This window comes from Solanum tuberosum, unplaced genomic scaffold, assembly GCF_000226075.1.
Source record: "Solanum tuberosum cultivar DM 1-3 516 R44 unplaced genomic scaffold, SolTub_3.0 scf00021, whole genome shotgun sequence".
Lineage (NCBI taxonomy): Eukaryota > Viridiplantae > Streptophyta > Magnoliopsida > Solanales > Solanaceae > Solanum > Solanum tuberosum.
This window is the reverse complement of record NW_006238947.1, coordinates 1,735,116-1,749,836: the sequence shown is the minus strand read 5'-3', so window position 1 is coordinate 1,749,836 and position 14,721 is coordinate 1,735,116. Positions and strand designations below refer to the sequence as shown.

General features: G+C 34.2%; 2 protein-coding genes across 3 annotated transcripts in view; both read left to right on the top strand.

Annotated features, from left to right (window-relative positions):
* The first annotated feature begins 2,124 nt into the window (after positions 1-2,124).
* On the top strand, positions 2,125-3,673 carry LOC102590366 (cytochrome P450 94C1-like). Its single transcript, XM_006341176.1, has one exon. It carries the CDS (start codon positions 2,125-2,127, stop codon positions 3,613-3,615), a length of 1,491 nt encoding a protein of 496 aa, XP_006341238.1. The 3' UTR covers positions 3,616-3,673.
* Positions 3,674-6,103: 2,430 nt separating this feature from the next.
* LOC102605692 (uncharacterized) overlaps positions 6,104-14,721 on the top strand; it is an 11,498-nt gene continuing 2,880 nt past the window's right edge. Inside the window, exons 1-12 of one of the 2 annotated variants that reach the window (XM_006341055.2) lie at positions 6,104-6,483; positions 6,837-6,963; positions 7,056-7,096; positions 8,262-8,355; positions 9,105-10,111; positions 10,910-11,041; positions 11,665-11,737; positions 12,053-12,092; positions 12,331-12,403; positions 12,793-12,858; positions 14,153-14,233; positions 14,319-14,491. In XM_006341055.2, the coding sequence (XP_006341117.1) occupies positions 6,194-6,483; positions 6,837-6,963; positions 7,056-7,096; positions 8,262-8,355; positions 9,105-10,111; positions 10,910-11,041; positions 11,665-11,737; positions 12,053-12,092; positions 12,331-12,403; positions 12,793-12,858; positions 14,153-14,233; positions 14,319-14,491 (2,197 nt within the window). In that variant the 5' untranslated portion in view covers positions 6,104-6,193. Of the gene's footprint in view, positions 6,484-6,836; positions 6,964-7,055; positions 7,097-7,519; positions 7,855-8,261; positions 8,356-9,104; positions 10,112-10,909; positions 11,042-11,664; positions 11,738-12,052; positions 12,093-12,330; positions 12,404-12,792; positions 12,859-14,152; positions 14,234-14,318; positions 14,492-14,721 lie in introns of those variants that run through there. The other variant, XM_015306003.1, reaches the window with a different exon arrangement.

The following is a 14,721-nucleotide window of genomic DNA, read 5'->3' as shown; positions in this document are numbered from 1 at the left end:
TGTCGGAACGTAACACCCGATCCATTCAACAAACCACAATCACAATCACAATGTATATTCTCACAATCATACAATAAGAGGTGATTCATGACATGTAGTTCTTCGTTCATACTTAGTTACATTAGGTGTGATCAATAGGCTTCATTCACATACATGCATGTATTACAATGAAGCAATTACTAACAAACATCACGCAAAACATGAAATCACAACCATCACCTACCTCGAATCCAAGCTTAAATCCCCTAAGACACTTGAATCTTCCTTTTCCGGATTCTTTCCGCTTGTTTTAGGTCTACAAACAACAATTTATACGCAAGGATCAACAATCAAGATACAATTACCCATATCATAATCAATAATATTAACCCTAGGTCAAACCTTGATCTCCATACCCAGATTAGGGCTTTTACCACCATAATTCCCAGATCAAAACCCTCCCCCATCGATAATTACCTAAGAAACTAAGTTCTACGGATCGAAACATGGATTCGAGGAGTAAAAACCTTACATTTAGCCTTAAGAATGGTGAAAAACTATCAAGAGTCACCTGGGGTTCATTCCTTAGCTCTAAAAATTGAAAAGTGCATAAGAAGGTTGTTTAGGGGTTTATTTACGACCTTAAGTCGCGTCGAATCCGCCACAGCGGCCCCGCCAGAGCGACAAAAATCCCTTTAAAGCGGCTTGCACGGAACCAGTGAGCTATTTTAATAATTCCAAGACCCTCATTACACAACACACCTTGAACCCACGACACTTAGAAAATATCTGTTCATGCTAAGTTCAATTCCGGGAGTTCTGATCCCCCGAATTCAATTCCGTAAAGTCGTACGGGTTCCTTAACATCTTATATATCTACTCATGTGATCAAATTCATAAATAGATCACTCAATTGTTACCAGATTTCCTTAGACTTTACTGACTCCGATTTCGTCCAAATTTGGATTAGGTTAGTAAATTCCAAATTACTACCAAAAAGTTTTCTGACTCCAATTCTTTCTCCATTGGCTTTTCTATAACGACGGGAACAGGTCGTTACAGTAACAAGATTCAAATGATAAGTTTTTATTTATATAACAGAAAATACATTAGAATCTAACAAAAATCGTAACAAAATATAAGATATCGTTGAACCAAGAGTACCATATTATGTGTTGTAGAGTCAAGAGTATATATTACTCTTACCAACCAAAAAGTTTCCAATAAGAATAGATTCTAATTGTTATACATATCCTTAACTAAGATCCTAAGATATTTTTTAATTTTTGTTTTATAAAACTAAACCTCATATTTAATTAAATTAAGACATATAAATTGAAACAGACAAATAGATATTACTTTATGGAATATGAGACAAAGGATTAGTGGTTGAGTAGAGTACTAAAAATGCCTAGGAATAAAGTATAAACAATAGTACTTTGCTTAACTTTTTTAAGGTTAGATTATAGAATTTAAAGGAACATAATAATATGCCCCTTATTAATAAATTACACTTGCTGAGTCATGTACTGCCTAATATTTTTCTAATTTTTTTTTTAGGGTATAATCCTATTAATAAAGAATAATAGCACGTGCTTCCATTATTAGTTATTATTAAAAAAAGAAAAAAGAAAAGGTGCACACCAACTAATTTGAATTTAACTTATATATATACTCATATAAGAGCAAACAAAATGTTTGCACTCATTGTAATTTATTATCGTTTTTGACTCTTATATTTCGTCATTATTTATAAGATACATACATTGATCATACGCTCTAACTTATCTGAATTTAACTTATAGACATTAACAAATATTCATATATAAACATGTGTACTCATTTTCATGTTAATACCTTATTATCTTTTAGACGATCAGATATTGATTTCTTCTTTTGGTGAGAGGGGTGCTATTTTTTCTTTTCTTGTTCTATCATTATATATGTATATAGTCTTTTCTAGAATATAGTAGGTGGAGAATCTTGAATAGACCTTTTAGTAAATAATAATATGATAATGTTGCATCATAACTTTATTAATTGAAAATGTATTCTTATTAATTAATTACAATAATAAAGAAGATCAACTTGATCATATATTATATATATCCCTTTCTTCTCCAATATTTTGTATTTTCATCATACATGGCCTCTACTACTAATTTCCTTATCGTTTTTCTCTTTATCATCACTTTTATCTTCTTCTTATTTCTCCTTTCTTATTTTGTTAGACTAAAGTTTTTATGCAAATGTGAAATTTGTCAATGTTACATGACATCAAGTTGGTACCCTCAATTCACAAATTTATGTGATTGGTATACTCATCTTCTTCAAAAATCCCCTACTAGAACAATTCACATCCATGTTCTTGGTAACACCATCACCGCAAACCCTAAAAATGTCGAATACATGCTCAAAACAAGATTTGATAATTTTCCAAAAGGGAAAAATTTCTCAACAATCTTAGGTGATTTTCTTGGTAGAGGTATCTTCAATGTGGATGGAGATTTATGGCAATTTCAAAGGAAAATGGCTAGTCTTGAACTCAGACGAAATTCAATAAGATCATTTGCATTTGACGTAATGAACAATGAAATCCAAAATAGACTTATCCCATTATTAGCTTGTGTTGCTAATAATAAAGATAAGATTTTGGATTTACAAGATGTTTTTAGGAGATTTTCTTTTGATTGTATTTGTAGATTTTCCTTTGGATTAGATCCAAAGTGTTTGGAATTATCACTTCCAATTTCACAATTTGCTATTTCCTTTGACTTAGCATCACAATTATCAGCTAAAAGAGCTATGCATGTGTCTTCAATTGTATGGAAAATCAAGAGATTTTTCAACATAGGGAGTGAAAGGAAGTTGAAAAAAGCAATCAAATTGATTAACATACTAGCACAAGAAGTCATAAGGCAACGTCGAAAATTAGGGTTTTCGAATCATAAGGATCTTCTATCAAGATTCATGCAAGGGGATATCGTCAATGAGACATACTTAAGAGATATTGTGATTAGTTTCCTCTTAGCTGGACGAGACACGGTGGCATCTACATCAACAAGCTTGTTTTGGCTACTCGCGGAGAATCCACGAGTAGCTGAGAGAATTAGAGAAGAAGCAAATGAAGTTCTTGGACTAAATCAAGAACTCACAAGTTGTGAGCAATTGAGAGATCTTCATTATTTGCAAGCATGTGTTTATGAGAGTATGAGACTTTACCCTCCAATCCAATTTGATTCTAAGTTTTGTTTGGAGGATGATTTTTTACCTGATGGGACTTTTGTTAAAAAGGGAACTAGGGTTACTTATCATCCTTATGCTATGGGAAGAATGGAAGAATTATGGGGCGTCGATTGTTTAGAATTCAAACCAGAGAGATGGATTAATAAAGACGGTGTTTTTTTCCAAGAAAACCCTTATAAGTATCCAGTTTTTCAAGCTGGGGTAAGGGTTTGTTTGGGTAAAGAAATGGCTCTTGTTGAGCTTAAAAGTATGACTCTTTCATTCCTCCGACGATTTCACGTCGAATTAGCTCATCCATCACACCACATTCCTCGATTCTCTCCTGGTCTGACCGCCTCGTTTTGTGGCGGTTTGCCAGTATTTGTAAGGGAAATTAAGAGTACTACTTAATCTTGAAATTAAACTTGCTTGTTGACAAATGTAAGTTTTTTTTTTCATATTATTAAGCGCATAATATTTTTCCCCTTTTGGCCAGAATTGGCTTTTTATGGGATGTCATTAGGATCAATTTCATTCAATTTGGTCCTACTATTTTTATGTAATTTTTATTCCTTTCACTATTGTATAAAATATCTACCTAATTAGTGCATAAACTCAGTTTGACTAGCACATTAAATAATTTTATAATTTCTCTGCAGAGATTCAATCTGCAAGAGAAATTTTTTTCGGAAGATTTAATCTTGCTATTAATTAATTAATCATACCACTTGTTAGATTATATTTAGTTGATATGAAAGGACGCATCAACAAACTAAGTTAGCATTTGACCGTAGATTTGGAGAGTAACTTGTGGAAATTTATCTTTAAATATTTGTTTTGCCATAAAATTTATCTTCAAAGATTTTTGAGTTTCCAAAAATTAACTGCCTCAAACCAATTTTTGAGACTTTCATTCACAAAACTTCATTTTTTTTTCAAATAAAATATACGTTTAAACAAAACTTCAAAAGCTCAATTTTTCTAATTCATAATCTATGGCCAAACGGTGGTGAGCAAAGTTTGTGATTTGATAGCCAATTACATCCTGAAGGCCCAACTTAGATATTAGCCCATTTAATAATATAAAATGGATTAATTACAGAAATCCCACATTTTAGTTTACTTATTATCATTATCCTCTAAAAGTTTTACAAATTTTCAAAATTCCTCATTTTCACAAGTGTATCTCGCGCATCAGATTAGTGTATCTCGCGCATCAGATTAGTGTATCTCGCGCATCAGATTAGTGTATCTCGCGCATCAGATTAGTGTATCTCGCGCATCAGATTAGTGTATCTCGCGCATCAGATTAGTGTATCTCGCGCATCAGATTAGTGTATCTCGCGCATCAGATTAGTGTATCTCGCGCATCAGATTAGTGTATCTCGCGCATCAGATTAATGTATCAGCGCTTATATTATTGTATCCGTTTGAGGGATTTCTGTAATTATAAACTTTTAAGGGATATATTGTAATTTTCCCTTAAAAGTATGTGATTTATGTAATTTGCCCATTTAAAATTGTATGAAATAACAAATTATTAATTCAAATCAAATGGTATAGCCATAATTTCTTTTATTTGTATTTAGCAGCAAATATTTCATGTTTTTTGCCATCTTATTTGTATACCGAAATATACAAATAGACAAAAATATACAAATGCAAGATCCATTTGTACACCAAAATATACAAATGCAAGACTCATTTGTATACCGAAATATACAAATGTAGGACCCATTTGTATACCGAAATAAACAAATAGACCCAAATACATATTTTTATGTATATGTTTACTGAAATATACAGATTAATAGCCATAGCAAACATAAAGTTTGTTATGGAGCACAATTATATAAATTATAGCTATAGCATACAAATATGATTTTTATGTTTGCTAAACCTAAAATTTACTCTACTTAGCTGTCCATATTTTGAAACCCATTTGCATTTTGGGAAAATTATTCGAAATGACAAATATCTAAAATATATTATGTAATATGACTATAATTTTTATTTTTTTAATCTATGACTACAATTTCATAAAATTTTGTTGTTTGGATTTTTAGTTGTAAAAATTTAAAATTTGTATAATTTGGTCTTTGATGGTATAAATTTAAAATTTGTATAATTCGATTCCTAATTGAATAAATTTAGCTATTTATATATGATTTTTGAAAAATTCATAATAAATTACCATGTTTGTATATTGACAAACGAAATATACAAATGAGGTTCTGAAAACCTATTTGTATATTCGCAAGCGAAATATACAAATCACAACCTCAATTTATATATTCTTACCATGTTTGTATATTTGCAAGCCAAATATACAAACGACAAACGAAATATACAAACCACACCCTTCATAGCAAACATAATTATAGTTATGGAACACAATTACCAACACTATAACTACATAGTCTTATTATGTCTATCATCTTGCTATTTTTGAAATTGTATCTTTATTTATTTATTTATTTTTTGACTGAATTTGCATACTAATATTTTTGGTATTTCACGTGGTGTTAGATATTTGAATTGGAGACTGACTAGATGTCCATTTAAATTGACTTATTTTAGGTGTTTTTAAGACAAAATAACTTTTAAACAGTTTTGAAGTGCTTGAATAAAATTTAACAAAGGTTTATAAACACTTATTTTAAAGTGAAAATAATAAAAATATGCTAAAAATCATAAGTTATGAGTTCTAACTTATAAGTCATAAGCCAAAAGTTAATTTACATATGTTCAGTTTCCTACATTGAATAAAGTACTTTCCAACAAACAAAGACGATACCAAAGTGGCTCGAACTCGAGACTACCACTCAACCGCAACTCTTGTTAATAAAATATATAAACTCTATTGTTTTGCTACATATTCAACAAAACGAGGGTTCGATCCCCAGCAGCAAAAAAGCCCCAAAAATCCCACGCCGATTTCTGGCGCGCGCTCTTTTGTTATAGTTTAACACAAAAATCATCAACAGTCATGGAAACCGGCGACGATTTTTCAGTCGCCGCCGAATTGAAGCGTTGTAAGCAGAGAAGAAAATCACAACCAAAATCCAATAACAATGTTCCTGAATTTCCTTCCACCTCGCCGGAAAAAGTCGCCGGCGGCGAGTCTTCCTCCGGAATTCCAGTCTCATTGTTCGATTATTCAGTAGAGAATCACTTTAAAGCAGTTGATACAATTTCTAAGCTCACCGGTGTACCAGAAATTGACGATACTGATCGAACTGAGCTTAATCGCTTAGCTTCCTCCATCACATTCTTAACGTAAGTTGAAAAATAAAATTTCTTTTGAAGTACTCAAACTGCATGAATTTTAACCAGTTTTATAAGATATATTTTTTCATTATAATACGAGTATAGTATTTCTTAGCTAGATTTCGAATATCAAAATTTTAAATGTTACAATAATCTGATTAAGTTTAGTTTCAAAAATTAGTCAAATTGATTTGAAATATGACAAGTAAAAGTGAATTTGTTAGTTTCATGTAATTTTTTAAAGCTGAGATTAGTAGCTTAGCTTCCTCCATTATCTAATGTAAGTCGAAAAATTGCTTTTTTCCTGCTCATATACGCTGAATTTTGATTTTTTTTGACATAAATTATGTCGAGACATGCAGAGAATGGAAATATCTCAAGTACAAAACAAGAGAAGTTAAATTTGCTTGTGAGAATGAGAGTTCTAAAGGGAAAGATGTGATTGGTGAAATAAGTTTGCCTCAATTCTCTTCTGCGGAAGTTCCAAAGGTACATTTATTTGATATTTAGCTGAATTTTGATGTTTATTGTTTTTTCTGGACTTGGAATTAGTTCTGATGAGATAAGCTGATTTGTTGCAGAGGCAGTTGATGAATGAGCAGCCAGTTCCCAAAGAATCGAGGTAGGCAGAGTTATCATTTTATTTTGTAAAAACTTACATGAGATGAGTTTAAATGGAGTAACATGGTGTGACCTAGTGGTCATTGGTCTCTATGAAGTGGGTTGAGCACCGTGAGGTCGCAGTTAAATTTCCAGCAAACACAAAAACATTTTTCCATGTGTTCTAGCCTTGATGGACAGGGTGAAAGTTACATAATCCAGATATTATAAGTTGGTGGGCGAGCAAGTTATGTCAGTGAATTGACTCGGATGTTCATGTTTCACCGTTCAATGCGGAGCCTTTATTGTACATTGTTATTCCATCAGTCAATTAAAAGTTATGATTGTGTTCTCTGATGTACTCTTTTATGTACCTTCTTGGTACTTTCCAATAAAATCTTTACCTTTCCTATGAAAAAAAAGGTATGATCTTGGTAAAGAACTACGTAGCCTCCACTTAATGGAAAGTCGGCTTAATGCATCCCACTGCTCTAAAGCTTTCTTTCTTTTCTATGTTTTACAAACGGTGCCTTTTTCTAGTGACCATTTCGGCCACTACTTGTGGCACCATGCCTCTTCTGGTGACAATTTTGTCGGCAAAACTTTCTTTCCAATAGTTGTTTCAGAAGCACCTCCTCTTTTATCTGCAATTCTATCCATTGTTTCAGTGCCTTTTTTTTATCAAAAAACCCCTTCTATTAACCAACAAATTTCAGATTACTGTTACAGAAGTCTGAAAATTATCTTGCAATACTGTTTCAGATCACATGATGCACTGCGGTATGGTCCTTCAAATTGGCTTCAAGCTCTTGTCTATCTTCTGATTTTCCAGCTACTTCATTCACATAAAAGCAATGTGTCATCAACATATAGTATGTGGGAGATTGACAACTTGTTATTCCAGAATCTTTTTATCCATCCATTATCTGTTTCAGAAGTCTACTTCTCTCCTTGTTTCATAGTACTAGAGTTGGTTATTGAATCTCTTTTCTGAGCATTGAATTTTTGTAACTGTTTTTTCCTTTCATGCTTTTTTCTCATTATTGTTGTGTTACAGATGGTGCTTATGATCTCTTAAAATTTTTTGGACTAGACTTTGCTGGGCTGTTGGTTACACACTGTTCAATTTATTTATAGATTTGTTTGCAAAATGATTTAAACTGGTGTCTACATTGTATCTTTTGCAGCAAAGATTTTGTTATGTATGTTGGAGGTCTAGCATGGGGGATGGACTGGTGTCCCCAAGCTTATGAAAATAGGGATGCTCCTATCAAAAGTGAGGTAATGCTCTTATAAATCTACTTCTTGATCCTTTGTTTATTCTCCTCAAAAGAAAAGAAAATCAATGATGTCAAATGGACGAGTCTGTCTCATCTCCAATTCCTTTTCCTTGTACCTTCTCTTCTGTTCTAGAGAGAATATTAATTGATGAACTGTTTATTGAAATTTGTCATTAAAACTTGACTATTCTGAGAAGATATTCAGCATTCATTATTGTTTATTTGAGATGCAGTTGGTTACCACAGAGAATGAGAGCTAATCTTGATTTGTCAAGAAACATATTAAGGTAACAATGTAAGAGAAAATCTGGCTAAAGAGTGGGACAATGTACTGATAGGTCTTATCGTCGAGTTACAGTAGCACAGGGAATTTTGCTTGATTTGTCCCTGAACTGTTTGATTCTTCCTCTCTTCAATTGCTTTAAAAAGCTAATGGAAATGCAGCTGTTTTCGGTGTGTCATTTAATACGATGGCTTACTCATCAAAAGTTATTATGTCTTGAGCAGTATTAATGGCTCAATGGAATATCACAGAGGGGGAGAAGGAAATGGAATCAACTTAATCAGTGAAATGTAACTATTTTGGTGTTTATAAGTTTTACTCATTCTGTACCGAGTGTCTCAAGTTGATTTTACTTTATCAAGAAACGTCATGTCTTTATCTGTTTTTTTCTTTTAAAAAAATAAATCAAGCACACTTACTCAGATATGATCCATATTGATTTCTTGCATTTTCAATTGATTCTGTAGTTTGTCGCAATTGCTCCTCATCCTCCTGATTCATCATATCACAAGACTGATGCCTCACTTACAGGCAGAGGTGTAATTCAGATATGGTGTCTGCCAGATCTCATTCAAAAAGATATAATTGTGAAAGAAGATTATTTTGCTCAGGTTAACCAAAAATCGTATCGAAATTTGACAAGAAGTGAAGCAGGTATGGGAGAAGTATCTGGACCTCAAAAACCAAGAGGAAGACCAAAAAAGAACCCTGGTAAAGCAGTCCAGGCAAAAGCATCTGGACCTCAAAAACCAAGAGGAAGACCGAGAAAGAAGCCTGTTACTGAATCTTTAGGTGATAGAGATTGTGAAGACCACAGTTTACAACCTCTTGCTATAGAGTGCTCGCTGCAATCAACAGAACTTTATGTAGATTTGTCCTGCGGAAATATGAATAAAGCCCAAGTAGATATTGCGCTAAGTCAAGAAAGATGTATTAATGCGGCATCTCTAGATTCTCCATTTACTGCTGCAACAAGGAGAGGAGTGAGAAACAAGGCAACATTGAAAGGTCAAACTGAGAATTCTGGTGTGATTCCGCTAACACAAGATGTTGCTGAAGAGTCTCCAGCTGTGAGCTCCCAGGCATATACTAGCAATCGTCTTTTATCAGCAGGGTCCAGTGAGAGTGGTGCCTCCACAAAGAGAAGAAAAAAAGAAAAAGAAAGAATGGAAAACCAAACTCATAATCCTACCTTGCCCTTGCCAATGCTAACACAAGATGCGCATGAAGAATCTCCCAACACGTCCCAATCACCTGAGAGCCATGGCATTCATTCTTCACAGTTTGATGAGAATGGTTCTGATATAATGCAGGACATACCAACGGATGTTTCTCTACCTAGAATGGTGTTGTGCTTAGCTCACAATGGAAAAATAGCACGGGATATTAAATGGAGGCCTTTAAATCACTATGATGTCTCCAGACACAGAATGGGTTATCTTGCTGTGATACTGGGGAATGGAGCTTTAGAAGTGTAAGTTCTCCCTTTAAATTTTCTCTCTCTTATATATAACTTTCATGGAAAATCTATTTTGCTCTGGATTCCTGGTGGGATTTAGAACAGAATGAATCCACTTGATGCAATTAGTTTGTCAGTAACACCTTAGTTTTGAAATTGGAAATATCTAAGGCCACCGATTTTATAACCTATTAAGAGCTTCAATGATGAGAGTGAAGCACAAGGCAATTAGTTTTTCAGTAACACCTTAGTTCTCCGTTTATTGCTGCAACGAGGAGAGGAGTGAGAAACAAGGCAACATTGAAAGGCCACAGATCTTCATATAAAATTTGAGTTAATGTCCATATTTTATGCTGTGATCTTTTTATATGGCTGAAGACTTGGAAATTTCACTTTTGATGGATTTCCATAGTTTTGGAGGACAAAAGTAGAATAGGATTCCTCCTAAAGTCAATTACTTTGTAAGCTGCAGTAGTCTAGTCCATTTTGATTATTACTTAGATGCATGGATGTTGAATAGCACCAAGAAGGCTCAGCTTGGAGTTATTTCTTAAATGTTTGAAGGCCTTAAAAGTATTGGCCTGAGGAAATGACTTTGATTCAGTTATTCCTCTATCTCCATGAAATGGACCAATTTATTAGTCATAAATGGAAGTATAGTCAGTCATGATTGTTTTCATACCTTGTTCTTCCTCATTGTTACTTCTTTTAGTTTTGTACAGCTTCTTGCATTCTGCCTTTCTCCCACCATAAATGCCTGGTCGTCTATGTTTATTGATTAGGCAATCTCATAACCCTTATCATCTAATGCAGGTGGGAGGTTCCTTTTCCTCATACAATTAAAGCTATTTATCCTTCCGTTCAAAAGAAGGGTACTGACCCCCGTTTCCTGAAATTACAACCTGTATTCAGATGTTCAATGCTTAAGGGCTGTGATGGGCAAAGGTAGTTTAGTGCTCAGAGTTCAATTGCTCTTTCTGTTCTGTTTGACGGTTCAAAATGTTTTTGCTGTGACATATTTACTATGATTTGTACATATGATTTTTAAAGAAGTTTTACTTTCTGCATTTGCGTTCCTTCCTTTATGACTTGTAGACTGTGAACAATCTTTGTCTTGTTGAAGCTGGGATTATGAGTCATGTGGTGAACTAAGATGAGGAAAATTCTTGGAACAGTACCATTCAAATAGATTTTCATGATTCAGCTTAGTGATGGATATGGGGTTGTAGACTTTAAAGTTCACACTTATACAAGTGTTAAACTTCACAGTAGACGAGCAGCATCTCTCTGTATAGGTTGAGCATTATGCACTCTTAACTTTGTCATCTTGTATGATATGTGCATAACCATATTTGCTAGTAGTTCCACTCCCCAAGAACTTTATTCTTACAAAACCCTTATTGGATATTGGGCATGACAGCTTCTTAACTTTTAAATTGTTTGTATTACAAGTTTAACATTTTCCTTAGGGTGCAACTTGTTTATTACTGTTAAGCTTATTCTCTTTCTACATGATCTTTCAATCTCTCTTAAATTAACCTCTCTTGTTGTTTCTATCTCTCTTGTAGCATTCCGTTAACAGTGGAGTGGTCTGCTTCACCTCCACATGATATGATTCTCTGTGGATGTCATGATGGAGTGGTACTGGTTCTAATTTAATTTTCTTCTTGTTTCCCTTTGTTTTTTCAAAATAGTCCTACAGGCAATGGTTAATTCAGTTGCATCCCTGAACCCAAGTACCTGTTTCAAATGTTAATTGTTAGAGTCTGTCCGACATGTCTTGAACTTATTTGATACACTTGAAGCCATGCTGCTGCAAAGCATAACAATCTCATTATCTCTAACCAGGATCTTGTTCATGTGAAATGTATTTTGAATACTTACAAAATGTTAAGAGTGAGTCTGCTAGGCTTTTACTATTTAGCATTGTAAAACTGATAGGTGCTTTTTGGATAGGTTGCCTTGTGGAAGTTTTCAGCCAATAATTCATCTAAAGGTATTAATTAACTTCTGTATTGTGCTTTTCTTTGGTTTCATGAGTTTCAACTTAGTGAGGTGGCAATTTTGTTTGGTTAATCCTCTTTTAACTTGTTCTAGTTATGCGACATAACTTGAATGCTGTTTTGTTTTTGAAGTTTGAGTCACATCCTTCTTCACAAAAGACTTTTCTCAAGTCATATAATAGTGCTTTTTTGTACAGTTGTGATTTCATGTTACAGTCCTTTTGCCTGCAGACACGAGGCCTTTGCTTTGCTTCAGGGCAGATACAGGTCGTATTCGGGCACTTTCCTGGGCACCATTGGAAAGGTTTGTTGTGCTAAACTTATTAGAGGTCATTTCCAAAAGCAATCTATATGGTAACTTCTCTAAAATAAAGGCCATGTTGCTTTTAGGTTTTCATAAAGCAGCATTAATTGCATTATCCTGTAATTGGTACAGTTTGTGTCTACTTAGTTATTTTGTGGCTTGCAATTTGTTTCAACATAGGTCGGACTATGAAAATTCTTGGGTGAATCAGAACGAAGGGGTTTGTTTTGATGTGTATCTTTCAGTGCCAACTATTTTTTTAATGGTTCAAGAATTTTAGTGTTTTTCAACAGTATGATTAACATAGTGAGTATTTAGTGACTGTCTAAGCTTCTCTTGTATTTTGTCTGGTTCACTGATTGGCCTACTTGATACAATGTTGTATGCAGTGATTCCGGGAATACAAATATTATCATCGTAGCTGGTGACAAGGGGCTGAAATTTTGGGACTTGAGGTAATCTTGTTTCTATATGCTTTATCTGATAGTCTCTATCATTATGATTTTTTCCCTTGCTAATTATACCTTTTTATTTTCATCCTGCTGAAAGAAAAGCAAGAGCAGAAGAGGTACATAATGATTTGAAGTAATCCATACGCATTCTTCTGCATTTATTCCCACTCACAGCCCTCTTAGTCTCTTGAGCGTCAATGCGTTATCAATAAAAGAGTTGCAAGTTTTTTGTTCTTTTCCGTGATTCATTGTGTGTCCTTTTTCTCTTGAAGAGAAATTATGTTTGATTTTGATTAGTTTATATCTAAGTTGCGTAGACTCTTCACTTTTGGTGCCGCACCCGTGTCGACATGACATGGGTGTGGGTGTGGGATCCGTGTCCAATTTGGTCAACCGATTTTGGGTACTTTAACCAAAATCGATGAGGAAAGTCCGGAGAGTTTTAATGATTTTTGTAGTCAATACAAAACCTAAGGTGAAATTGAAGAAAATGGAGAACCTTTTATATAGAAATTTCTATGTCACTCCTTTTCCTTTAATCTCATTCCAAGATTCTCTTCAAGTTCTCCTCATAATATCTCATTATTTGGGTTTTATAACTCTATTTTTAGATATTTTAATTATTTTTAGGCGAATCCCTGCACCCGTATCCATAAATGGATCCATATCCCCGAATCTTAAAAATTAGATCATAAAGGATCTGACCTCTGGATCCGCACCCGTATCGGACACCCGCATCCGAGTCCGAGCAACTTAGCTTGAAACATGTGTATATATATATATATAAATATGCGTGTGTGTGTGGTGTGTGTTTAAGCTTTATTCTGCATTATATGTTATGTCCCAGGGCTCATCATACTTTTGTGAACTATACATAGTGCGGGCTCAAGCAGTATTCAGCAACGGAATATGGCATGTTTTATATTGCTTTGCTGTAGTTTCTTATGAAAACCCATTATTTGGTTATATGCTCATGCACTGATAATTTTTATGGACTACCGACTGTTAGAAAATTGTTTATCCTCAGATTGTGAGGGTATGAAGGGTACTTTCATGTTCCTTTGCTAAATTGTATCATAAGGCAGACATCGTTACAACTTAGTGGTCAACTCTGCTATACGAAATCTGCAGTTGGATTGATTTTGTAATGGGACTTTGAAGCAATAATTAGGTTGCAAAGCCCATGCCAGTTGCTTGTTGTATTTGCCTTTATAAATGTGTGTGTGTGTGTATATATATATATACGTATCTTTTTTTCTTTTTCTTAATATCCTACCCTACCTTGTATTTCTAACAGGGATCCCTTCCGTCCGTTCCGGGAGTATCATGTAGGCTCGGGAGTTCATATATGCAGTGTGGACTGGTTGCCAGAGCCAAGGTATGAGCATATCCTGCTAATGAATTTGATTTAGATATCTACTTTTCACGTCTTTCTCTCAAATTGTATTTGTTAATGTTCATAGATTTATTGTAATATCATGTGACGATGGGACACTAAAGATCCTTGGCTTGCCGAAGGCTGCATATGATGCACCTGTCACAGGAAACTTTTTAGCTGGAACCAAACAACAGGGATTTCATAGTTTCACTCGGTCTCTACTTGGGATATGGAGTGTGCAAGCTTCTCGAGTAACAGGTTTCAACTTTTCAAATATCTATTATCTTTTCCAACTGCAAAGATCTTACTTCTTACATAGATTTAAGTAGTATCAAAATGAGATGTTCATGAGTGATCAAATAAGCGTTTGCATTATGACTCTGAATTTTTGTGGGAAAACAAGGGGCAGCATATACTGATTCATGACCTTTCTGTTTACAACTTGCACCTTTTGTTCTAGCTAAGGGGAACTTGGGGGGGTGGGGGGT

What these genes read in the sequence shown, in the direction of transcription:
- LOC102590366 (XM_006341176.1), top strand. Translation starts at nt 2,125, where the DNA reads ATGGCCTCTACTACTAATTTCCTTATCGTTTTTCTCTTTATCATCACT.